Source organism: Zalophus californianus, chromosome 3, assembly GCF_009762305.2.
Source record: "Zalophus californianus isolate mZalCal1 chromosome 3, mZalCal1.pri.v2, whole genome shotgun sequence".
In the NCBI taxonomy this organism is placed as follows: Eukaryota; Metazoa; Chordata; class Mammalia; order Carnivora; family Otariidae; genus Zalophus; species Zalophus californianus.
Window position 1 is genome coordinate 66,867,132 of NC_045597.1, and position 25,454 is coordinate 66,892,585.

Here is a 25,454-nt window from a genome sequence, read left to right on the forward strand (position 1 = left end):
ATACCATTTACTAATTTTTACATATCAAACTTCACTGTTTAAATTATCTTTTGGTTTTGCTCCCCAAATACCTTTCAGCAATCTGATTTAACTCTGAAAGTAAATAGCACTGAGTTTTGAGAAGACTCAAAACAAAAACCAATAGTGTCCTTTAAAATGACCACTAAAAAATGTCTTAGAAGTACAGACAAATTCTGAAAGGTAGTATCATAAAGTAGAACCTTCTTAAAGATTATGATAATCCTAAATGAATAGGGCATTTTAATTTTTAAGATCAAATAAGCAGAAAAATGAAGATATAGAAAACAGAAAGAAAAAGATGAGGTATCACAAAAATATATAAGGACAATACCTGTTGTATTAATCATACTTTTTGGTGTAGCTCCAGTAGCCGCAAATATATTAGATGTACTGCCTGTTGGCAGCCCACTTCCAGCAGCAGTGGCTCCCACAGTGGTTACAGCCAAACTACCTGGAGGGGGCTTCTTAACAGGTACCACGACACTCCTACAAAGCAAGAAGTGATGGAAAAATAACAAACACAAGGTTTAAGATGAAATCCAACCCTGCTATGACATATACAGTCAACATTCAGTTGTCTTATCTTTTTCTTTTCTTTTTTAACTTCTGAGGCCAATTTTATTGGTGAAAAGGATATGGACATTAGGATATATTGTGAAGTGTGTTGACTTTAATTCATTTGGCAAATGCTTATGTCGAATTTGGAGTGTGCAGACCTTTCTTAAGATGGCTTGTAGGCTATAATCACGAATCTGGAAAAACTGGGAAAATGTGTGCTCAAGTTAGAATATTTTGCATCTGCAGTTTTTTTGTAAAATATGCATAAAATGTCCTTCTTACCCATATTATATTCTCCACATGTAAAATTGTCATAAAAACATAAAAACCACTCTGAAAGCCAGATTCTGAAGCTCCTTCATAGTAAAGATAAAAATTAACCAAGGAATACTGAGTAACATCTAATGCTATAGTAAGGTTATACTTTATTTTTCTGAAAAAAATTTGTTTTTCACAGTTGTTATGATGAAAAAGAACTTGATACACTTGATACAGTTAAAGATCTATTTAGCTTTCAAGCCTTGACATTTTCAACACAGGGGTTTCCCATGTTACTTTAGCATATTTAGATGAATTTCACACACACAAAATTCTGAATTTGACATTGTATTAACCTTAAATAATAAATGAGTATCATTTTAAAAGATAAACTATCTAGAATCATTAATATCTTTATTTCCAAGTAGTGAAGCTTCATTCTTCTCAAAGAATCAGGGTTGAGAGAGGTGGAAAGCTGGATTTGACCGATTTCTCATATTCTTTCTCAGCCTACAACTTTATATGCAACCTACTATTTCTCCTTTGATTATAATGGCCAAGTGGTTTACTAGAATCAGAGTACTGTACATTCTTGTCCTTAATACCATTTCTTCAACACTGCCCATTCCCTAACACATCAAACTATTCTCTGTCCTAACAATCTATTTTACAAATAATTTGCAAGTTTACATTTATCAATATGTGTTGATTAACACATTATGTCAAAATTGAACTTTTCAGCTCTTATAAAATCTTCTATCAGAGACTCAACATGTTCCACTTGGTAACTTATTCCATCCATACCAAAAGGCTTACCTAGTAGTCTACATAACCGTTGTGGGTACCCATTTCAATTCCATAAATACCCTAAAGTATACATAAAATTTTGAAGTGCATATAACTTTTTCTAGGGTGAGCAAATAATTATCTGGATTTCAAAAATACATCCACAAAAAAGTTAACAGCACCAATCTAAACTATTAACATATTCCACTCTCCTTCTAAATATGCTATTCATACAGATGCATACGTAGAGTCCTCTATACTACACACACTTTACCAACTGCATTTTTCTATCCTAAGAACATTCTTTCCATGTTTCCCCACACAATTTCACAGTTCTGTCCTATACCTTAAGACTGCAAACTACAAATAAGTAGATGATCCCTCTGTACTACATAAAACTCACACATACTCTAAGGTTGTAAAGGTTATCATCAAAACAGCACAAGCCAAGAAATTATTCAATCTAACTCACTTCAACAAAATGTTTGAGTGGTTAACTATGTTTTGTAATACACTGAGTGATATATAAGACATACCAGCATAAATTTTTCCATCACTGAATTTATCCTATCTCAAAACCAGAGATTTGGGGTGTGCTCTAAGAGTCATTCGTTCATTCATTCAACAAATATTTATTGAGCACTATGATGTGTGAGGGGCGGTTCTAAATTCTGATATACAGAGATATATAGAACAGACACATTCCCTGCCTTCATGGAACTTATGTTCTAATATGGAGAGACAGAAAACACAATAACATGAATGAGTTAATACAGTATACGAGATGGAAAGTGCTATGAGAAAAATAAAGCACAGACAGGAATAAAGAGAGTTGCTAAGAGAAGACTCACTAAAAAATGCAGTATTTGAGGAAACACTGGAAGGAGCAGGAGGAGCTATGAAGATATCAGAGAGGAGTGTAAGAGTGTCACAGGCAGACGGACCAGGAAGAAGGCTAGTGTGAGTCTAGAAGATGTGGAGACTTGTAAGAAGTGAGACCAGAGAAGAGGGGTTCTGATCAGAGGTCTTTATGGTCCATTTTAAAGCCATTGGTTTTTTCTCACAGTGGGATTGGAAGCCATTAAAAGCTTATGTGCAAGGCAGGAATATGACATTAGGTTAAGCAGGACCATTCTGGCTGTTGTATTAAGGATACAGTTAAAGGGGGAAGGGCAAGTGGGGAAAGACTAGTTAGGAGTTTACTGTAATAAACCAAGAAATGATGTACTTTGGATCAGAATGGCAAAATGAAAATGATGAAAAGTAGGTCAAATTTTGACTATATTAAGAAGGCAGAGCAAACAGGATTTGCAGGAGACTGGGATGTGGGTGCAAGAGAAAAGCCAAAGATGATGTAAAGATTTTTGCCTTAAGCAACATGAAGGGCAGAGCTGCCATTAACTAAGATACGGACGAATATGGTTGGAGCAGTTTTTAATCATCCAAAGAGTGATGCTGCATAAGCAATTGGATAGATGAGTCTCTAGTTAAGAGGAGAGAGGACTGGGCTGAGACATAAATTTGGGAATCACCAATATATATGTTATTTAATGCCAGGGAAGTGGATGAGATTACTGAAGAAGTGAGTGCAAATGGATAGGAGAAGTGGTTCAAGGACAGAGTCTTGGAGTGTCCATTAATTAGTTCTGTGAATCTTATAAAAAGGTTCCTACTTTATCTGTATATCTCAAGATTTGGCCTATGTATAAAGTAAGGTAGTGAAGGTAAGGGTTTTTCAATAGTGACTCATCAAGGCAAGTTGAGTTCTATAATTATTTGTGACACCCTATAAGAATCCCTTTCTTCTTCCTGCCCCTGCTCTCTTTTCTGTAACACTTATTGAGCACTGACAGGTTAAAGGAATACAACCTCACTGACAAATTTGAGGGATAAAAAGAAAGATATAATCCATGCCTTAGAGATACCTGAAGGAGATACAAGAAACCAACAAATCAACTGTGCAATATATTTTCATAATTGCTTTGATCAGAGTTATGCAGAGGATCTTTCAGGAACACAAAGGATGTGCATTATCTGGGAACAGTGAGCTGAATCTAAAAGTAGCACAAAGGGAATTAGCCAAGAAGAGAAAAGTTCAGTAGTAAAACCTTAGCGAGGCAAAGAGATATGAAAAAACATAGTAGACTGAAGGAACTGCAAATACATCCTTATGACTGATAAAAGGTAAGGACATTTCAAACTAAGAAGTTCATCTTTTATTTTTTAATATATTTTGTAATAAGCAAAAATTATTTCAGAATTTTTATCAGTTTTGCATTTAAGAAAAATGACTCTGGCATAAATGTGGAAGATACACTGGTGGGGGTGGTGGGGACCTGGAAATAGTAAGGCTAGTTCGGAGATAAGAGAAGGAATCCACTTGAGGGATACTGAGGGCCTAAAGTGAGGTGATAGCTTTGGGAATAGACATGTTCTATCTTTTCTGGGATCAAAAATAGCTATCTGCTACTTTTTTGAGACTAATTACAAGATTATTTCACTTATGATAGGATTTTGGAAATTTTTGGGACTTTTAAGAAGTAATGCATTATTTTATATGCTGAGAAACTGAGTCCCAGAGAGCCAAAGAGAATAAAAGTCACATCACACAACTAATTACAAAGAGATCTATTATCAACGCCCAATTCTCCTAAATTTCCAGATTAACACTCTTCCCTAACAAGACTTATATAAATGCTAAACATTTATCTTGAAAGAAAAAATTGAAGCTTAGGAAAAAAACAATGTTACTGATTTTAGGGTGATACTAAAACTTATTACAGCTCATCAGAAATCACAACGTTACTGCTGTGACATTTTCATGTTTTGTATGTCTCTATTTCGTAAAATATTTAGAATACCAATGAAAAATATGTGTAAGAAATAACTGAGTATTTCATTAATCCACTCTAAAGAGAGATAATTTCTCAGCTCACGACTCGTCTGTGTAAATGCCAGGAAAGACAAAGGCAACAACATTGGGGACATCAGACCACCATGCTCAGTCAAAACTGCATCGTCTGGCAACTGGCCTCAAAATACTATACCCAGGACACTTGGAGCATAATAAAGGTTGGAATTTCAGTGGCTAGACATCATAGAAACTTTGAAATGTAAAGGTTGGCACTTTTAATCAATTTGGCTTATAATTACTTGTTCATCTTTTAAGTGATACAAGCAAAACACTTCACAAAAACTAGAAAAGGAATAGAAATTGAAATCCTCAGCAGTAATTATAATTTTTTATAATCTTAAATCAATGTAGGAAGATTCCATCATTCTATCAAACATTTTTTTATTATTTTTCCTAAATTGTCATCCTTAGCACTAATGTTAAAAATGTTAATATTAAAAAGCTAGAGAAAAAATAGCTAACCGAACCTTATATTTTAGGTTTAATAATATGAAGGCTATCTATATTGCCTTTTTAGTCCTATAATATTTATAACTTTTATTTTAGAGCTTTTCTTATTCAAAGAATAAAACACTTGAAAGTGAAGAAATTAAAAGTTTGAGGGGAAAAATATACAGACCAGTCTGCCTGAACTTATCAAACCCAGTAATTCAAACATAAGTGGATTGTAAAATCAAAAGGGATGAAATATAAATCATGTAAGATCAATGTCTGTTAGCCAGAGAAGAAACACAATTGTGAGCTTTTTGTGATATCCCAGACATAAAATAATTCTCTAAAACATAGTAACAGTTAAAACGAAGAAGCATATTGTCCTCTTTTTTTTTTTTCTGTCTTTTGTCCAAACTAAGGGGGGAAGGGTTATCTTAGAAATCCCTGGGGAATTAAGACTGACCTAAATCACATATATATACATACCAAATTCTCCAAAGATTAAAATCATGTGGATATACAACATTACAATATTTACATAAAAGATGGGATAAAGCTTAATTGGTGGTTTTAGAGAAAAGCACTACCCCAACCTAAAAGTTACACAGGTACTAATGTATAAAAAATTTAGCTCAGCTAGAATACTTTATAAATTATATATCTATATTTAAATCTATCAAAAGAGATTGTATTGTTGGGGAATTTTGCAATTTGGTTTGTGTTCTATGATGAGATTATTAAGCACTTCTGTGAGAAATAAAACCATGATAATGTTATCATTTCATAACTTTATTTCCTCTGTATACATAGTATTTCCTCACTGTAGAACAGTACTAGAGAATCTCTAGCATTTTCAGTGCTTTACAATTCATAAATATGTATTTGTTAGGGCCACTCAGTGCAATCAGACATATACGTAAATCTACACAGATGATGACTGGAAGAAATGAAAAAAAAAAGAATCAGCACTTTCCAGATATGTAAATAAGAATATTTATATAATAGTTCACAATACAATGTGATAAAATAATACTGAAAGAAAAAGTTTTATTTTAGGTAAGTCTAGATGTTTCTAAAATTTGATGTTGTAATCTACCTAAAAGAAAAATTTCACAACTGAAATTCATAAATGCTCCATCCCAAGTGGGGAGAAACACCCTATGTGGAATATAAGTTAACATAACTCAAATTACATCAGTTGTTTTAGGAAGGTATTTTCAAATTTACAGTATAAAAAGAGTATAAAGAATGCATTGTTAGCATGTTTACAATAAAACCAATAAATTATTGGCTAACAAAAGTAAAATCCTATAGGTGATCTCCATTGGGGTTGCACAATATTATTAGGAAGCATGATTTAGTTACAAAGAAATGAACAACTGAGACTATAGCTATTTTCAACTAAAGATAAAAATGAAAAATATATTATTGGTAGAGTAAGACCCATGATAATTCTGTGTTTAAAACTGGTAGTTGTCAGGACTTTGCTTCTAAGGCATGTCATCTTGGATCCTATTTTCAAGGAATTCAATCTGATGTTAAAAGACATGTCATAACTTGGATTTCAGACTTTAGTGCTTCAGAAATATGTTTATATACTTCATAATATAATTATAGCTACCTTAAGACAGATAAGGCAAATGGTAGCAATATATTGGAAATATAATTGAAAAATGCAGTTGTCCAGAAGCACTTGTGGGGATGATGTCTCTGAAAAGCTGCTCAAAGCTCTAGAGTTTGAAGTTAAATTTTTGATGTTGTCACTCTCAATCTATTGAATGGCTGACAGACAATCAAACCCGTCTGGCTGGCTGGCAGCTCATTTTGCTGGCAGGTGGCAAACAATTAGACACACCAATTTGTGCCTCCTGATGACATTAAAGCATGAAACTAAGTTGTATGCAGGGCCTAGTGATTTGTGTGAAAGCATTTCAAAAATAATACTCTTTGCCGTGGCAACTCATTTCAGACTGCCACCTCCCATTATGGCTTTGAGCAGTGAAGACGACAGACTTGAGTTACGTGCACTGCAAGGCCGCTTCTGTTCAATCCGTCATCAGCGCCCCCTGAGACCTCAATCCCCTCCTTTCATCAATATCACCTCATCATTTACATTTGATAGTACTTGAGCTACTGCATACATTAACTACACTACAGACCCTTTTCCTAAAAAGAATTGAAATATGCTTTGCGTGCCTTGATTTCATTTCTACTTATGCAATTTAGAATAATGATCCCACTCCTATTGCACTTTGCACAAATGCCACCAGGAACAAATGGAAAGTTCTATTTTTTTTAAAGCAATATTCACAAAAGTGTAATAAATTTTGAGTAGCTGAGAATATTGGCTATCTAGTGATAGCTTTGTTAAGTTTTAACGAAAAACCTGTTCTAACAATAATCCAAATTAAAACAAAACATTGAACTTTATTTTTATTTCACTGGATTCCCTTATGCAAATCACAATCCTATTTATTTGTTTGTATTTTAATAAAATTTAAATATGTAATTTAAAAGTAAGTGGAACACAAAATTTTTATGACCCTAAATTGAATTATTATAACATTTTTATAGATATATACAATTACAGATACTTACATACATATGTTTACATACACTCATAAAGACACATCCACATACATCCAGGGAACATAAACCAAATAGGGGAAATAGAGGACATTAATCTGAGATGGCATAAGGAACGTTCACGGAACTATATGAATGAATATCCAAATATAATCTTAACACAAACCATTAAAAAAAAAGATATTTTCCTACATTTCATAGCCTCTCCTTTTTTTTTTTAGTTTTTAAAAGTTCTGATACTTAACACATTTTATCTTGCAATGACATTTTTTTGCAAACATTTCATCTCCATTTACTACTCTGTAAGTTCAATATAGGGAACACTGTTTTTATCCATCTTTATATCTGACACGATGACCAAAGCTATTTATATTTTCACAATAAATTTTCAAGAAGTATCTGTAGAACAGTAGTTAAAATGTTTAAAGGTAAAGCTTAATTTGTATTTATATATAAAAAAGATAATCTATCTTAACTGAAAAATGCCTTTCCGGCTATACTTCTACCCCTAAACACTAAGAAATTACTGTCTCTAATTTGCACAAAGCAGTATGCTATTTTAGAAAAGTAATACAGAATGGGCTGTGACATTTTGACTATATGCTTATTTTTGACATTCCAGTTTAAGAAATATTTGATTTCCTAACTTGTTCTTTTCTAAAACAAAAAACAATTGTTTACCAATCATCACACACACACATAAATTTTGGGTGGGGGGGAAGTGTTTTCAACATCAATAACAATTTAATTCAGATGGTAAACACATTCTTTAGTTTATATGCTATTATGTAAATATTAGTCCCACTATCAATGTTAAGTACTATTGTTAGTAATTATGACTATCCTAAAATATGTTTCTAATGCTGCATAAGTTTTTAAATAGTAGGATAAATTACATGAACAAATTCTTTGGTTCTAAAATGTTTTATCCTGCTTCTGTGAACTATCCTTTTTATGGCATATATAGTGGAACAAAAAAAAATTAGTTAGTTGTTCTCACTAAAAACCCTTGTATGATTTAACATTTGAATGCAGATATATGGGTCATGTTATAAATAGTTTAGAAACCTAAAATGCCTTTCAACAATATTTACTTTTAAATACATGCCTCAAAATATGGCCTTTACATTGATTCTGAAAATTCCATGCATATTTTCAGATGATAATGCATATTTTCAAATTTTTTCCACCCTTGCATTTAAAAGTAAATTTGAATTTTATTACTTAAAGCAAGTTATTTATTTAGTCTCCAGAAGTTATTGGTTTCCAGTACTATGATATAGGAATTTCAGAGCCAGACTGAACCTTGGAAAGATATGACTTACCCCTTCCCCATTTTATCCATGAAACAATTAAGTCCAAAAAGATAAAACCACTTCCTCAATGTAGTGTAGTCACTGATGATGGATTATAATCAGAATCTGGATTTCCATATTTCTAATTTAACGTACTGTCCTGTATACCATATTGAAATTCCTTTTTTGAGATGTATTATTCAAGTGCCTTACTATGAGATCAATCTGGTTGATCTATCACTTTGATATTCTTTGTAGTAAGAATTTATATTACTAAATATAAGGGTTTTCAAGATCCTCCTAATATTTTTAAAAATAAACTGTTAATTTTCCTTCTGTGTTTGGAGCACTACGAATAATAATTTCAGTACCCACCTGTCAAAGGAATGAAACTGCATAGGAAGAATAGCTTGCGCTTCTCTCTTCAATGCTGGATCTGGGTATGGGATAGGTTCAGGGCCACATTCTGCAATTTCAACTGGGGCAGCCACAAGACTTTTCAGTATCTCCTTGACATTGATGCCTTTGGTTTGACTAATGCTAGATATGGATGGTGCGGGTTTCAACAGTTCACTGGGGTTCTCAGTTAAGCTTTCTTGTGATTTCTTCACTTCAGATGACAAAGTGGATAACAGTTCACTCATGGCATCAGGGCCTGTGCCTGTCTCTATTTCTGCCCCATTCAGGATGCTAGCCACTTGCTCCTCTCCAATTCCTGAATCTGTATGTGGAATGGAACTTTCTAGCTGAATATCTTCACCAGGGGTTGGTGTTTCTTTTTCCTTTACAGTGTCTGGAAATGTAGCAGGTGTTTCTGTAATAAAAGAAACTGGTTTAAACAAAAAGCTTCACAAGTGAAAATCCAGCATTATTAATAAAATATTCTCACATATTGGAATAAAGAAAATAAGACCCATGAGAAACAAAAAAATCTGCTAAATGGATGTGCATAACAACACAAATGGATTAAAACATATCATCCATGTACACCTGTCATTTTTGTTCAGGAAGCCTCAACAGAACCCTGTTTCTTGTAAAAGCCACCTGGCATTTCAAAACTGGTATCTTTAAAAGCGTGGAGCAATAGTACCCATAACAATTTCTTATAGCAGCTTATAAATAATTATTATATGAAGTTCCCCTTTATCCTTTATTAACTTACCAGTCATACAAGAGAAATTGTTATACTTCTCTAATATTACCTTAAAAATATGAAGTCATTTTATATCTTTTTGGTACTTCAATAACCAATAATATAATATCTAGTTAAAATATTTAAACTAGTTAAAGATATTATTTTAAAATCAGGTATATATATATATATATACCTAAAATTCTGAAGTTAATAGCAAAGAGCATGTCAAATGATTATTTCAAAAGGTAAATACTTTAATAAGAAAATAATGGTCTTCAAGAATTTAGCCTATATGTGCCTTTAAGAACAATTTTTTGGAATACTCATTTTTTGTGAATAAATATAAATTTCAATTTGTGAAAACTGAAGCAGATAAAATATATACAGATATGAAATATACATACAATATTATCAATTACAATAGAAAAACATCTTTAAAATGTTAAATGCCTATCAATCTCATTGTGCAAGCATTAATACAATGAAGTTCCCTATATAATAAAATGTTATCAAATTCTCAATGATGAACTTGGGGTGAAAAATTGATATAATCTAGGTATAATAGGGATAATAGCTCTCTTTTTTTAAGATTTTATTTATTTTTTTTGACAGAGAGAGACACAGCAAGAGAGGGAACAGAAGCACGGGGAGTGGGAGAGGGAGAATAGGCTTCCCGTGGAGCAGGGAGCCCGATGTGGGGCTCGATCCCAGGACCCTGGGATCATGACCTGAGCCGAAGGCAGATGCTTAATGACTGAGCCACCCAGGTGCCCCAGGATAATAGCTCTTAATAAAGTCATGTTGGAGAAGAAAATAAGATACTATAGGTAAATTACTTGCAGGTCCTATATAAAGTAGATACTTAGTAAATGTTAGATACTTGTATTACTCTAATTTATATTTAAGTTTATCCTTTGTAAAACAAGAAGGGCAGACTAAATTACTTCTAAGATCTCTTCAAAATGAACATCTGTAAGTTCTATAAAACTGCCCTTAGATTTTTGTTATTTTGGTTGTTTATTCTGAAATGTTATTAGGACAGGAAATCAGGAGACGCCCAACAGGGAAGAGGCAATTTTGATTTCAGCAAGACATCTCACAAAACCTTTGGTGAAGTCTCTAGTAAAAACACAGAAATGTTTTGGTGATACTTTTTTTTGGGTGGGATCATAATTTGTTCAAACTTTTATACACACGTGCTAAAGGATTAAACATAATGGGAAGGGATTTCTTTAGTAACAGGGCTTAATTCTTAGACTCTACTAGACAGTACTGTTAATTTTTTAAATGTAGATTAATTCATGACATCCAAATTTACTGAGCATGTGAATTTATTAATTTTTCCAGATTTCAGAGTAATTTTGTCAAGTTTTCAAATTGTCAAGTTCTCCTTTTCTTTTGATTCAAACTGTATTAGGTACATACATTATTTTAAAAATATAACATTTTCATATTATTCAACCTAATATACAATATTCATTAGAATTGGCTAAAAATATACATCTCTCACAATTGTTTTATTGTCATTTTCATATTTATTAAATAGGCTTGTTTGCTCAAGGATGTTAGAATTGAAAAAAAATATTAATCAGTAGGACATGAAAATAATATTCAAACACCAGATGACCAACATGAAAAATAGGGTAGACCTATTCTTTGTTGTTCCAAGACTAAAAATTAAGATAACTGCATAAAAGTTTTGAGAAGACAGATAATTTTAATAATACTCCTGGCAAAGCACTGGAGAATGAAAAGGTAAGAGGTAAGGTAACAGTTTCAGAATTTTTATAAAACCTCATGACAGAAAGTTAAGACTTAGAATAATAGCATTCAGGATAAGAAGGAAGGAAAAGAATGAAGATGCTTCTGGAATATCTAGCTTAAGAAAAAGAATGGAGACATGCCACTAAATGAGGAAGAAAGCAAAAGATTAGCAAGTTTGTTCAGAAATATTTGGTGGGGGGCGGTGCCTGGGTGGCTCAGTCAGTTGAGCATCAAAACTCTTGGTTTAGGTTTGGGTCATGATCTCAGGGTTTTGAGATCAAGCCCCAAGTAGGGCTCCACGCTCAGTGGGGAGTCTGTTTGAGATTCTCTCCCTCTCGCTCACTCTTTCTAACATAAATAAGATTTATTTATGTATCTGAGAGAGAGCACACATGTGCATGCAAGAGTGAGGGGGACGGGGTAGAGGGAGAGACTATCAAGCAGACTCCCCACTGAGCATGGAGCCCTACATGGAGCTTGATCCCACAACACTGAGATCATGACCTGAGCTGAAACCAAGAGTCTGACACTCAATCAAGTGAGCCACCCAGGAGCTCCTGTTCAGAAATATAATGAATTAAATTTTGAAATCAACTGAGTGCAGAATCTCTGGACTCTTTATAGCTGTTGAGTCAAAAGAAATATAGCCATGTATTTTGGGATTATTCAAAATGAGATGATAATTGATACTTCAAAAGTTGATGAAATAACCTAGTCAAGAATGAGAAAACAACTGCTAAGGCAGTTATTGCCACTATTGGAGGCACTACTGAATTTATTTAATGCATGTTTGCACCTATACATTATATATTTGGGGAGCAAAAACAATTGTGGCAGAAAATCAGTAGAAAATTAAATAGCAGTAGTGAAGTTTCTATGACAATAGGACACAGAATGTAAATGCAGAAACAAAATAAGAACTCTAATAGTAACAAATCACAGTGGCATGGTTACCAGCATGGGCTAAATTTTCTTTCAGAATTTAATTCTCAAAAGGCATATAGTCAAGTCTAGCACTTACTCTGAATTTGGCTGATTTACAGATTTGGCCTAGCGTTTGACTTTATCCTAATGTGATGTTTCAGTGTCTTTATTTATGGCATGTTTTACATTAACAGCTACACAAAAATGTGAACTTTTCAAGTTATAGAAACCTGAAATATAAACATTTTGCTACAAATGTTTGCTAGAATATCTAAGAAGTTAAAATTTTTGATTTAGTGTCCACAAGTTACCATATAAAAAACTATGTAATTTTTTGCTTTTCTGTTCAGTTGACTCTCAAGGAACAACGAAAATCTCTAACTCACTAAGTAGATACTTGAAACTCCAATATAAATGTTGACCTCTCAATTATAAAATTCAATTAAGTTTATTAAAATTGAAATATTTTCAAATGACTCATCAAAATATTTACACAGTAATATAATTCTAATTTTATGTTTACTGTGACTGATAAATCAATGATTTCAAAATGAAGCAGTAACTTTGATATTTCAATAAGAATTCTATTCAAATAAATAAACTTTGTAAAGCATGCTTTGTGATATTATATAGAAATAAAAAATAAACACCAATGGAAAATTTTATAATAGTAATTGCAAATAAAAAACAGATCAGTAGTTCAAAAGCCTACCTTAATTTCCCATTATGCATTAACATTTTTTTTTGCTTTTTAAAGACTGAACTTTTATTTTTTTATTTTTTCATTTTTTATTGTTATGTTAATCACCATATATCACATCAGTTTTTGATGTAGTGTTCCATGATTCATTGTTTGTGCATAACACCCAGTGCTCCACGCAGAATGTGCCCTCCTTAATACCCATCACCAGGCTAACCCATCCCCCCACCCCTCTCCCCTCTAGAACCCTCAGTTTGTTTTTCAGAGTCCATCGTCTCTCATGGTTCGTCTCCCCCTCCGATTTACTCCTATTCATTCTTCCCCTCCTGCTATCTTCTTTTTTTTCTTAACATATATTGCATTATTTGTTTCAGAAGTACAGATCTGTGATTCAACAGTCTTGAACAATTCACAGCGCTCACCATAGCACATACCCTCCCCAATGTCTATCACCCAGCCACCCCATCCCTCCCATCCCCCACCACTCCAGCAACCCTCAGTTTGTTTCCTGAGATTAAGAATTCCTCATATCAGTGAGGTCATATGATACATGTCTTTCTCTGATTGACTTATTTCACTCAGCATAACACCATCCAGTTCCATCCACGTCATTGCAAATGGCAAGATCTCATTCCTTTTTATGGCTGCATAATATTCCATTGTGTGTGTGTGTGTGTGTGTGTGTGTGTGTGTGTGTGTGTGTGTATGACATCTTCTTTATCCATTCATCTGTCAGTGGACATCTTGGCTCTTTCCAGAGTTTGGCTATTGTGGACATTGCTGCTATAAACATTGGGGTGCACATACCCCTTTGGATCCCTACATTTGTATCTTTGTGGTAAATACCCAGTAGTGCAATTGCTGGGTCGTAGGGTAGCTCTATTTTCAACTGTTTGAGGAACCTCCATACTGTTTTCCAGAGTGGTTGCACCAGCTTGCTTTCCCACCAACAGTGTAGGAGGGTTCCCCTTTCTCCGCATCCCTGTCAACATCTGTCGTTTCCTGACTTGTTAATTTTAGCCATTCTGACTGTGAGGTGGTATCTCATTGAGGTTTTGATTTGGATTTCCCTGATGCCGAGCGATGTTGAGCACTTTTTCATGTGTCTGTTGGCCATTTGGATGTCTTCTTTGGAAAAATGTCTGTTCATGTCTTCTGCCCATTTCTTGATTGGATGATTTGTTCTTTGGGTGTTGAGTTTGATAAGTTCTTTATAGATTTTGGATACTAGCACTTTATCTGATATGTCATTTGCAAATATCTTCTCCCAACATTTTTTTTACAGAGCATGCTCTTACAGTTGATAGCATCAATTTCAGTTTGGATAACTTATATTTCCAGACTGCTTCTCTGGGACAGTAAAGTACTTTGAGGATTTAACCCAAGTGACTTCAATAGGATGTTAAGCATGAACAAGAGAGAAGGTACAAATGACTGCAGCTGCACCAGTTATATCAATGACAGTAGACCCGTAATTTTTCAATAGTTCTTCATCAGTTTCTATAGCAAGAGGCCATGTTAGTACACAAAGCAGAAACATGACTGGTCTGAGTGATCTTAATCTTATCAGAAACAGACCGCTGGATGCCAGATGCCTCTTTTTCTTACTTATTTTCATTGAACCTAATGAGTTCATCTAATACGTTTTAGGAAACATGTAGGTTTAACTTCAGCAAATGACATGATTTCTGTATTGGAACCTCATTTATCACAATCTTTTCTCCAAAAATCTTATTTTACAGTGATGTATAAAGTGTTTCAATGTCTTACCTATTAACTTATTCAAATTGCTATTTTCCAAACTACTTGAATAAGAAATAACATTAAAGGAACATACAGCTCCTTCTTAGTATAGCACTAAAAATTCTATTAATTATTTGCTCAAGTAGTAATACCAAGCAAACTTCCATTACAGAAATTTAAAATATAAAAACCTATATATAACTTGTATGTTTTGTTTATATTAAACCCAAAAATGCCAAGTTACACAAAAATTAACCTGAATTCCAAGGAAGAAAAAAGCTGCCATATTTTATAAAAAGATTTAAAATAATTATTATTCATTTTACACAACAAAGACTGCAAAGCACTGAGTAATTTTTTGCAATCATTTATGTGATTTAATTTTTCTTTGTTATATTAAATGTATAAGAATACAACTTCAGGAATTCAGTATTATGAATATATACTCATAACAGACAAAATTATAATTCAGGAGAAACCAACTAAGAGCCAAAAAGTATTTCTACTGAATGTTCTGATTATGATGTATAGATCTGTTTGAGTTTATCTTACTTGGAATACATTACGTTTTTTGGATGTGCATACTAATGATTTTCATCACATTTGGAAAGTTTTCAGGCCACTATTTCTTTAAAAATTCTTTCTTCCTATTTCTGTCTCCTCTCCTCTCTTCAGCTCCCATAATTTGTATGTTGGTTCACTATATGGTGTCTCATAGGTCTCTGAGGCTCTCCACTTTTCTTCATTCTTCTCCTCATTCTGTTCCTCAGAGTAAGATAATAGCAATTGACCTGTCTTCAAGTATGCTGATTCTTTCTTCTGCCCATCATATATTCTGTTGAACCCCTCTAATGATTTTTTATTTTAGTTATTATAATTTTCAACTCCAGATTTGCTATTTCATTCTTTTCTATAATATTTCTTTACTGATATTCTCTTTGATGAGACATCACCCTCATATTTCTAATTCTTTCAAAAAGAATTACTCAGGTAATTCAGGTTACTCAGAGGTGAGTGATTGGGGCCTTCTCAGGTCTTTCCTGGACCTGAATACAGCCCCCAGAGTATGGACATCTCATTCTCAGGTCTTCCTTTTAAGCTTTTGGTAAGGTTCTTATTTGCCACCTTGGGCTGTTCCAATATTTAAAAAAAAAAAAATTGCTGCTGATTATTTCAAAAAACATCCAGGGCTTTTCTCATCAAGCAAGCTCTGATCAGGAGGACAAGCTCTGTGATGGAAGCTTTACCAAGGAGCTTCCAGAAAGGTCATATACAGTGTTCACTAGACTTTCTGAAAACTCCAAACATAACCGGCCTCCTTCCAGTGCTGCTACAGCTACCACAGTTGTCTGGATGCAGATTTTCAAGGACACCAAAGAGCTGAGAACTAGATACTAATAGAGCAAGTTCAATCACCAAAAAGCTTGCTAGTCTCATAAAGATTCTGCAGTTTTTCTTGAATTAGTACTCTCTGGATTGTTGCAAGTCTTTGATTACTTTCCAGAGACCAGGAAAAGATGATTTTGACAATTTTTGCCATTGTTCTCATTGCTTTTTGGAGGAGTTCTTTGGAGGTCCTTACTCCACTCTTTCCAGAAGTCCAACCTCTAAGTGATGTTTACAATTCCAATTTCTACATTCTGAATAAAGTATCAATTAACAATTATAAAATATTCATATATACATATTTTGCTTTTCCTTTGCTCTAGCTTGTTGTAGTACTCTTTATCTCTTTTCTTTTCAAAGAAAAAACACTTTCCTATTAAAATACATCATGCATCTCCATAATGTTATGGAAGCAACCATTAGCACTAATAATAAAATGCCAACATATACACCTAAAACTTGTCTTCAGTTGAGAAAAACAGAAGCAACCAAATAATAGTTTAATTCTGTTAATATTATCAGATAAGCCACAATTTGCAAGTTATACACGATTAAGAGCTCAGGCTTTGAAATTAAGACTGACTTTCCGTGAAGACTTGTTTACCTCTTATTAGCTTTGCGTTATTAGAGGAGCCACTTAAGCTTTCTCAGTCTCCATCTTTTATCTGTAAAATTGGCATAGCAACAGTACATACATTATAGAGTACGCATTATACATTACACTGCTGTGATGATTAAAGAACATAATTTATGAATAGTGCCTGGCATTGAGTAACCTCAACATAAATTTTCATACCTGCTGCTGCCATTATTGATTTTACTGTTATCAGCATCAGTATCACCATATCCTTTAAGAAAATATAGAGCCAAACCATCTATCAATTATTTTCTTTTCTCATCTTCAACTTCTATCTTTCCTACCCCATATCTTCTTATATATCTAGCCATTAAGCTGCTTTGGTTATCGCTCCTCCTTTCTGGAAGAACTGTGTCATAACTGAAAGATCATGGTAATGCAATCAAATTGATCAAAGTTCCAATTCTGGCTCCACAACTTACTAGTTTTCCATGTTACCTTGGAAAAATTAGTTATGCTTTCAGAATTGCAGAGATTGCACTTGAAAAATGTAGATCTTAAGTAGGTTGTAAGGATTAAGAAACTTGTCAGTTATCACTTCTACTCTCCTTCCTTAATTCAGCTTTTCCAAAGACTTAGAAGATCTCTACAGACATCTCAAAATTAACACATCTAGATATCTGTTTCCTTCCCCAGGTTAGGGAAGTTTTCAGCCCCTACTTCTTCAAATAAGATTTCTTCCTCTCTCTCTTCCCCTTCTGGAAATCCTATAATGCAAATGTTAATGTGTTGCGATGTTGTCCCATAAGAACATTAAATTATCTTCACCCTTTTTTATTTTTTGCTGCTCAGATTATAGGAGTTCTATTACCTTGTCTTTGAGTTGTCTTACCTTCCTTCTGTTTTATTTAGTCTATTGCTGAACTACTCTAATTTTAAAGTTATTTTTTTCTTCAGCTCTGTAACTTCTAGTTGGTTCTTTCTTATTTTTCCCATCTCTTTGTTGAAGTTCTCACTATGTTCACACATTCTTCTTCCCAGTTCAGTGAGCATCTTTATGATCATTATTTTTAATTTTTTATCAGGTAAGTTACTTATCTATATTTCATTAGCTTGTTTCTGAGGTTTTGTCTTTTTCTTTCATTTGGAACATATTGCTCTGTTGCTTCATTTTGCTTGCCTCTCTGTCTTGGTTTCTAATGCATTAGATGAAACAACCACTTCTCCTAGGCTGGAAGGAGTAGGCTCCTATAGGATATGAATCTTGCATTCAACCCAAAGGCCCCAGCTCTCTGTTGTCTCTCAGACTTTTGCACTTGTCTAAGCAGCCTATGTTTTAATAGCTCCCAGTAGTTGATGAAGTGCTAAGACCTGCCAGTATCCCTAATTAGATGATTCAGGTTAATTAGATTGACAGACCCTCTGGCAGGAGCTCTTTAAAGAAAATGTATATGGTTCTATGGAACTGAAAGTGTAAGCCCCACTGGCCATCAGAGCCAGAGGAATTGGCAGTGTCCCCTGAGTGGCAATTGCAAAAACCAGGGATCTGGTATGAGTGCATATGCTCTTTTCTGAGAGATACCAGTAAGCTGAAGCCAGGGAGAAGAAAAGCACCAAGGTGGCATCCACGGCCCATACGCCTTGGGATCAACTCCACAGGCCATACGATATGTGCCTAAGGCCAACCTCCAGGACAAGCAAATAGGCCTCCTTCACAGAAAGACTAGAGGGTGTGCTTCAGTCGCCTGTCTGTGTAGTACCCCAGGGGTGGCATCCTGCCAAGAACTGTTGCTCAGATTGGCAGAGTCCTGTGGGACCCAGGAATGAAAGCTCCCCTACCCACAAGAGCTAGGTGATCAAGGGGCAGCCCTGGGTGGGCAGCTGCAGAAAACAGGGCAATAGATATAAAAACCAGGGCACTAGAGACATGTAAAGCTCTGCTCCCCAGGAGACACTGGTGCTCTGGAGTGCAGCAGAGAGAGCATGCAGAGATGGTGCCTGCCCTCTGAAGTCTCTGGAAAGGGTTACAGTCAGCCTTTAGGTGCATGTTTAATTAGAAGCCTGCCCCTCAGGGTGTAGCATGATTAGCTAATAAGCCTTCTTCTCAGAAAGACAGAGTTCCTGGGTCTGCTGCCTCTAGCTGCGCCCTGTGGGTGGTAGCTGTTTAAGACCTCTTTCCCCATTGGTTACAGCACTGTTAGAGTCACAAGCATAAGTGGCCAGAGTCAGGTGATAATCAGTTGTACCCTGGTAGCAGTTGCAAAAATTGGGACACCAGACTGGGGCATAAGCTCCTTTCTGGGTGACACAGATTTCCCAAATCCCATAACACCAGAAACACAAGCTCCTCTGGCGTTCGGAGCCAGGTGATCAAGAGGTTTTTCCTGGGTGGCAGCTACAAAAAACAGGAACAATCTATATGTTGCCTATGTGAGACTAACTTTAGATGTAAGGACATGTGGAGAATAAAAGTGAAGGGATGGAAAAAGATATTCCATACTGAAAGAAAGGTGGAGTAGCTATACTCATGTCAGAAAAAAACACTTTAAAACAAAGACTGTAATAAGAAACAAAGATGGTAGTTACATTATGATAAAGGGGTCAACTGGACAAGAAGATAGAACATTTGTAAATATTTATGCATACAACATAGTAACACTTAAATATATAAAGCAAATATTAACAGACCTACAAGAGAAGTAGACAGAAAATTAATAAGGAAACATCAGCCTTAAACACTACATTAGACCAGATGAACTTAACAGATACTATATAGAACATTTCATCCAAAAACAACAAAATACAGTCTTCTCAAGTGCACATGGAACATTCTCCAGAATACATTAGGCCACAAAACAAGTTTTAATGAATTTTAGAAAACTGAAATTGTATCACGCATCTTTTCTGACCACAGTGTTACAAAACTAAAAATCAGCTACACAAAGAAAACTAGAAAATTCACAAATATGTAGAGTTAAACAACATTCTACTAAACAACCAACTGGCCAAAGAAAAAAATCAAAAGGGAAATCAAAAAATACCTTGAGACAGAAGAAAATGGAAATATAACATATCAAAATTTGTGGGATGCAGCAAAAGCAGATCTAAGTGGGATGTTCATAACAATAAACGTCTACCTCAAGAAAGAAGAAAAGTCTCAAATAAACAATCTAACTTTACACCTCAAGGTGTTAAAAAAAAATGGAGAAAAAGAAGAGTAAATGAAGCCCAAAGTTAGCAGACAAGAAAGGAAAGAATGAAGATGAGGGCAGAAATAAATCAAATAGAGACTAAAAAGACTATGGAGAAGATCAATGAAACTAAATGCTCGTTCTTTGAAACGATAAAATTGACAAGCCTTCAGCTAGACTCATAAAGGAAAAAGAGAGAGTACTCAAATAAAATCACAAATGAAAGAGGAGCTCTTTCAACTGACATCACAAAAATACAAAGGATCATAGACTACTACAAATAATACGCCAATGAATTAGACACAACCTGGAAGAAATGGACAAATTCCTAGAACATACAATCTACCAAGTCTGAAACACGAAGAAATGGAAAATCTGAATAGACTAATTACTAGTAAGGAGACTGAATCAGTAATCAAAATCTACCAACAAACAAAAGTCCAGGACCACATGGCTTCACCAAACATTAAAGGAAGAATTAGTACCAACCCTTCTCAAGCTCTTCCAAAATAAAGAGGGAGCTCTTCCAAACTCATTTTATTGAGGCCAGCATTACCCTGATACTAAAACCAGACAAGAAGGCCACAAGAGAAGATTACAGGCCAATATCTCTAATAAACATAGATGCAAAAATCCTCAACAAAATATTAGCAAACTGAATTCAACAACACATTAAATGGATCATATACCATGATCAAGTGGGATTTATTCCAGGGAAAGAAGGATGGTTCCACACCTGCAAATCAGTTGATGTGATAAACCACATTAACAAAAAGGATAAGAATCATATAATCATCTCAATAGATGCAGAGAAAGTATTTGACACAATTTAACATCAATTTTTTTAATAGACTTAATGCTTTTATTTGAGAGAGAGATAGAAAGTGTGAGCATGAGCTGGGGGAAAGGGTAGAGGGAGAGGGAGAAGTAGGCTCCGGGCCCAGCAGGGAGCCCCATAGGGCTTGATCCCACTGGGATCACCACCTGAGCTGAAGGCAGATGCTTAACCACCTTAGCCACCCAGGCGCCCCTTAACATCAATTTATTATAAAAACTCTCAACAAAGTGGGTATAGAGGCCTCAACATATTAAAGGTCATATATAATAATCCCATAGCTAACATCATCACTGGTCAAAAAATGAAAGCTTTTCCTCTAAGATCAGGAACAGGACAAGGATGCCCACTCTTGCCACTTTTATTCAACATGGTATTAGAAGTCCTAGGCAGAATAACTAGGCAAGAAAAAGAAATAAAAGCATGTATATTGTAAAGGAAGAAGAAAAACAGTCAAACTATCTGCAGATGACACATTATACATAGAAAACCTTGAAGACTCCATCAAAAAAACTGTTAGAATAAACAAATTCATTTAGCTGTGGATACAAAATCACTATCTAGAAACTGTTGCATTCTTATACACTCATCATAAACAATCAGAAAGAGAATTTAAGAAAACAATCCCACTTACAAACTACATCAAAATGAATACCTAAGAAGAAATTTAACCAAGAAGGTAAAGAAACATATACTGAGAACTGCAAAAGATTAATGGAAAATCACTGAAGAAACAAATAAATGGAAGATATTCCATGCTCAAAATTTGGAAGAATCAATATTATCAAAATGCCCATAGTATACAAAGCAAGCTACAGATTCAATGCAATCCTTATCAAAACTGCAATGGCATTTTTCACAGAAATAAATAATCTTAAAATTTGTACAGAACCACAGAAGATCTCGAAGAACCATAGCAATGTTGAGAAAGAACAAAAAAGCTGGAGCTTCATGCTGCCTGATTCCAAACTATATTACAAAGCTATAGTAATCAAGCAGCATGGTATTGGTATCAAAACAGACACACTGATCAATGGAACAGATAATATATAGACCAGTGCCTTCTGGGTCTTGGGCAGTCCAGGCCCCAGGGTGTCACAGTGAGACTGAGGGGATCTATTCGTCTCTCTGCACCTCTCCGCCAGTCAATCCCTGCTCTGCCCTCCCTGCCTTCAGCAGGATCGGTGCTAGATGTGTCATTCCGGAGCTGACTGGCTGGCCCAGAGAGCCCACAGAACCCCCTCGCCCATGAGGCTCTGGAGGAGACCCAGCCACAGGCAAGCTTTGTGCCTCCCTCACCAGTGGCACCTGAGAGTCCAAAAATAAACCCATGCCAACATGGTCAATTTACAACAAAGGACTTAAAAATACACAATGGAGGTAGGACAGTCCTTTTAATAAATGATGTTGGGAAAACTGGACAGTCACATGTAAAAGAATGAAACATGACCACTATTTTATACCATACACAAACATTAACTCAAAATTGATTAAAAACTTGAATGTAAAATCTGAAACCATAAAACTCCTAGAAGAAAACATACATGGTAACCTCCCCATCATAGGTATTACAATGATTTTTTAAATCTGATACCAAAAGCATAAGCAACAAAGCAAAAACACACAAATAGGACTACATCAAATTAAATTGTTTCTATATAACAAAGGAAACCATCAACAAAAAGGCAGTCTACTAAATGGGAGAAAATATTTGTAAATTATATATCCAATAAGGGCCTAATACAAAAAATATATAAGGAATTCAATACAATTCAAAAGTAAAAAAACCCACTTTTAAAAAAGGCAGATGATACGAATAGACATTTTTCTGAAGATATAAAGATGGCCACCAAATATATATAAAAAATGGTCAACATCATTAATCATCAGGGAAATGAAAATCAAAACCACAGTATCACTTCATACTTGTTAAAATGGCTATTATCAAAAATACAAGAAATAACAAATGTTGGTAAAGATGTGATGGGGAAAGAGCCCCTGTGCACTCTGGTGTGAATGGAAATTGCTACAGCCACTACGGAAAACAGCATAGAAGTTCCTCAAAAAATTAAAAGTAGAACCACCATAAGATCCAGCAATTCCACAAATTTATCTGAAGAAAACAAAAATACTAACTGGAAAAGATAAATGCAGCCCCACGTTCACTGCAGTATTATTTACAATAAACAAGATATGGAGACAACCTAAGGGTCCATCAATGGATGAATGGCTAAAGAAACTGTAGTAAATAAAGAAAATGGAATATTATGCAGCCATTAAAAAGAATGAAATCTTGTCATTTGTGACACTATAGATAGACCTCAAGGGCATTATGGTAAGTGAAATAAGTCAGACAGAGAATTATCATATGATATCACTTATATGTGGACTCTTAAAAAAATCAAGCTCATAGATACAAAGAAGGAATAGATTGTGGTTGCTGGGGCAGGGGGGAGAAATGCATGAAGGGAGTCAAAGGTAAAAAGAAAAAAAAAATATTTAACACATTGAAAATGGAAGTCTTGGTCATTCTATTCAACCTTACTTACCAGTATTGTTTGCTTTGATAGCCATTTGACCTCAGAACTTCAGACAGATAGCCAGGCATATCTTTGAAAACTTGGCATACTCTATGCCCCACATCCAATCTATTACCATATACTTTCATTTTTACCTCCAAGGTATGTCTAATTTATCTTCTCCTTCAATCTCCACTGCCACCACAGCTTGGTGTTAAGCAAAGCATCACTTACCTAGAGAGCAACAGCCTCCAATTGGTTTATCCAGATTCCCTCAATGCTCCCTTTAATCTATTCCTTCATTACACCTAAAATGCTCTTGAAAATTGTAAGCAGATTATGATACTTATAGTAGACAAAATAATGGACACTCCCCTTCAAGATGTCCATGTCCTAACTCTCATAACCTATGACTGTCACCTTACACAAGAATGACATTAAATGAGAGAGCTTTGCAAAGGGAAGACTATCCTGGATTATCCAGGTGGGCTCAATCTAATCTCATGAGTCCATAGAGGAAGAAAACCTTTCCTAGCTGTGCTCAGAGGAGGATGTAACTACAGAACAGTCTGAAAGATGCACTGTTCCAGGTTTTAAAGATGGAGGAAGGAGGAAGAAAGCCAGGAGCCAAGAAATATAAGTGGTCTCCAGAAGCTGAAAAGGCAAGGAAAATGGGTTCTCCTCAACAGCCTCCAGAAAGACATACAGTGCAGAAGCCTTGATTTTAGCCTGGCCAAATCCATATTAGACTTGTCATCTATAAAACCATAAGGTAATATATTTGTGTTGTTTTAGGCTCATAAGTCTGTGGTATTTTGTAATGGGGCAGCAATAGAACACTAATACAATACTCTTCTAATTATTTAAAAAACCCAATCCCTAGTTTTCAAACTCTACATGATTTGGTACCTGTCTACCTATCTGAACTCTTTAAATGTTTCTCTTTCCCTTTATTCTTATCCATCTACGTATGTTCCCAAAATACGCCAAGAAATTTCTCTCAACAGTGGTTACTATTTCAGGAATGTGCTTCCACTGTCCCCAACATTTTTCTCAAACCCACTGAATTCATCTTTTTTTTTTAAAGATTTTATTTATTTATTTGTCAGAGAGAGAGAGAGCACAAGCAGGGGGAGCAGCAGGAAGAGGGAGAAGCAGGCTTTCTGCCAAGAAAGGAGACTCTATCCCAGGACTCTGGGATCATGACCTGAGCTGTAAGGCAGATGCTTAATCGACTGAGCCACTCAGATGTCCCTGAATTCATCTTTTTGTTCCCAGTTTAAGTGTCTCTCCTATGAAAAGTCATCCCCAACCCTCAAATTAAATTAGGTTTCTTCTTCTGTAGTTTCTCATAATAGTCTATAATTTTATTCTTAGAATGCAGCATAGCTTGCAATTTTATGTTTAAGTGTGTGGTTTCCATAAATGTTTCTACCTTGCTAGAATGTTAGTTTCATAAGGACAGGGATGTTTTGTTCACTATTATATATCCCCAGCAACTGGGATGTAATAGGAAATCATTCTAAATATTTATTCAACAAATATATAATTAGGAATCATAAAGTAAATTGAAGGAAAGGTTAAATTGGAGGATAGAAGAAAAAGAAAGGAAGAGGAGAGGGAAGCTTTTGTTGGTACCTTTACTAATACTGAAAACAGACACCTATTTCAAAAAGTTGACGTTTTTAAGAGATATTTGCTAGGAATACCTGGGCATGATTTTTACCTGTAAATAAATGTGATATATATTATGCAACATCATTATCCAATAAAAATTCTATAAATATTATGATGACAGTGTTTTAGAGTACTTATAAGAGAAATTATAAT

General features: G+C 34.7%; 1 protein-coding gene across 14 annotated transcripts in view; it reads right to left on the reverse strand.

The window, feature by feature from the left end:
• The window catches only part of NBEA (neurobeachin), a 680,715-nt gene that overhangs the window by 404,988 nt on the left and 250,273 nt on the right, over positions 1-25,454 (reverse strand). For 13 of the 14 annotated variants that reach the window (XM_027588285.2, XM_027588293.2, XM_027588286.2 and 10 more), the window contains 2 exons: positions 9,226-9,664; positions 353-507 (listed from right to left, as the gene is read on the reverse strand). In XM_027588285.2, coding sequence (XP_027444086.1) covers positions 353-507; positions 9,226-9,664 — 594 coding nt within the window. The remainder of the gene's footprint in view (positions 1-352; positions 508-9,225; positions 9,665-25,454) is intronic. The other variant, XM_027588287.2, reaches the window with a different exon arrangement.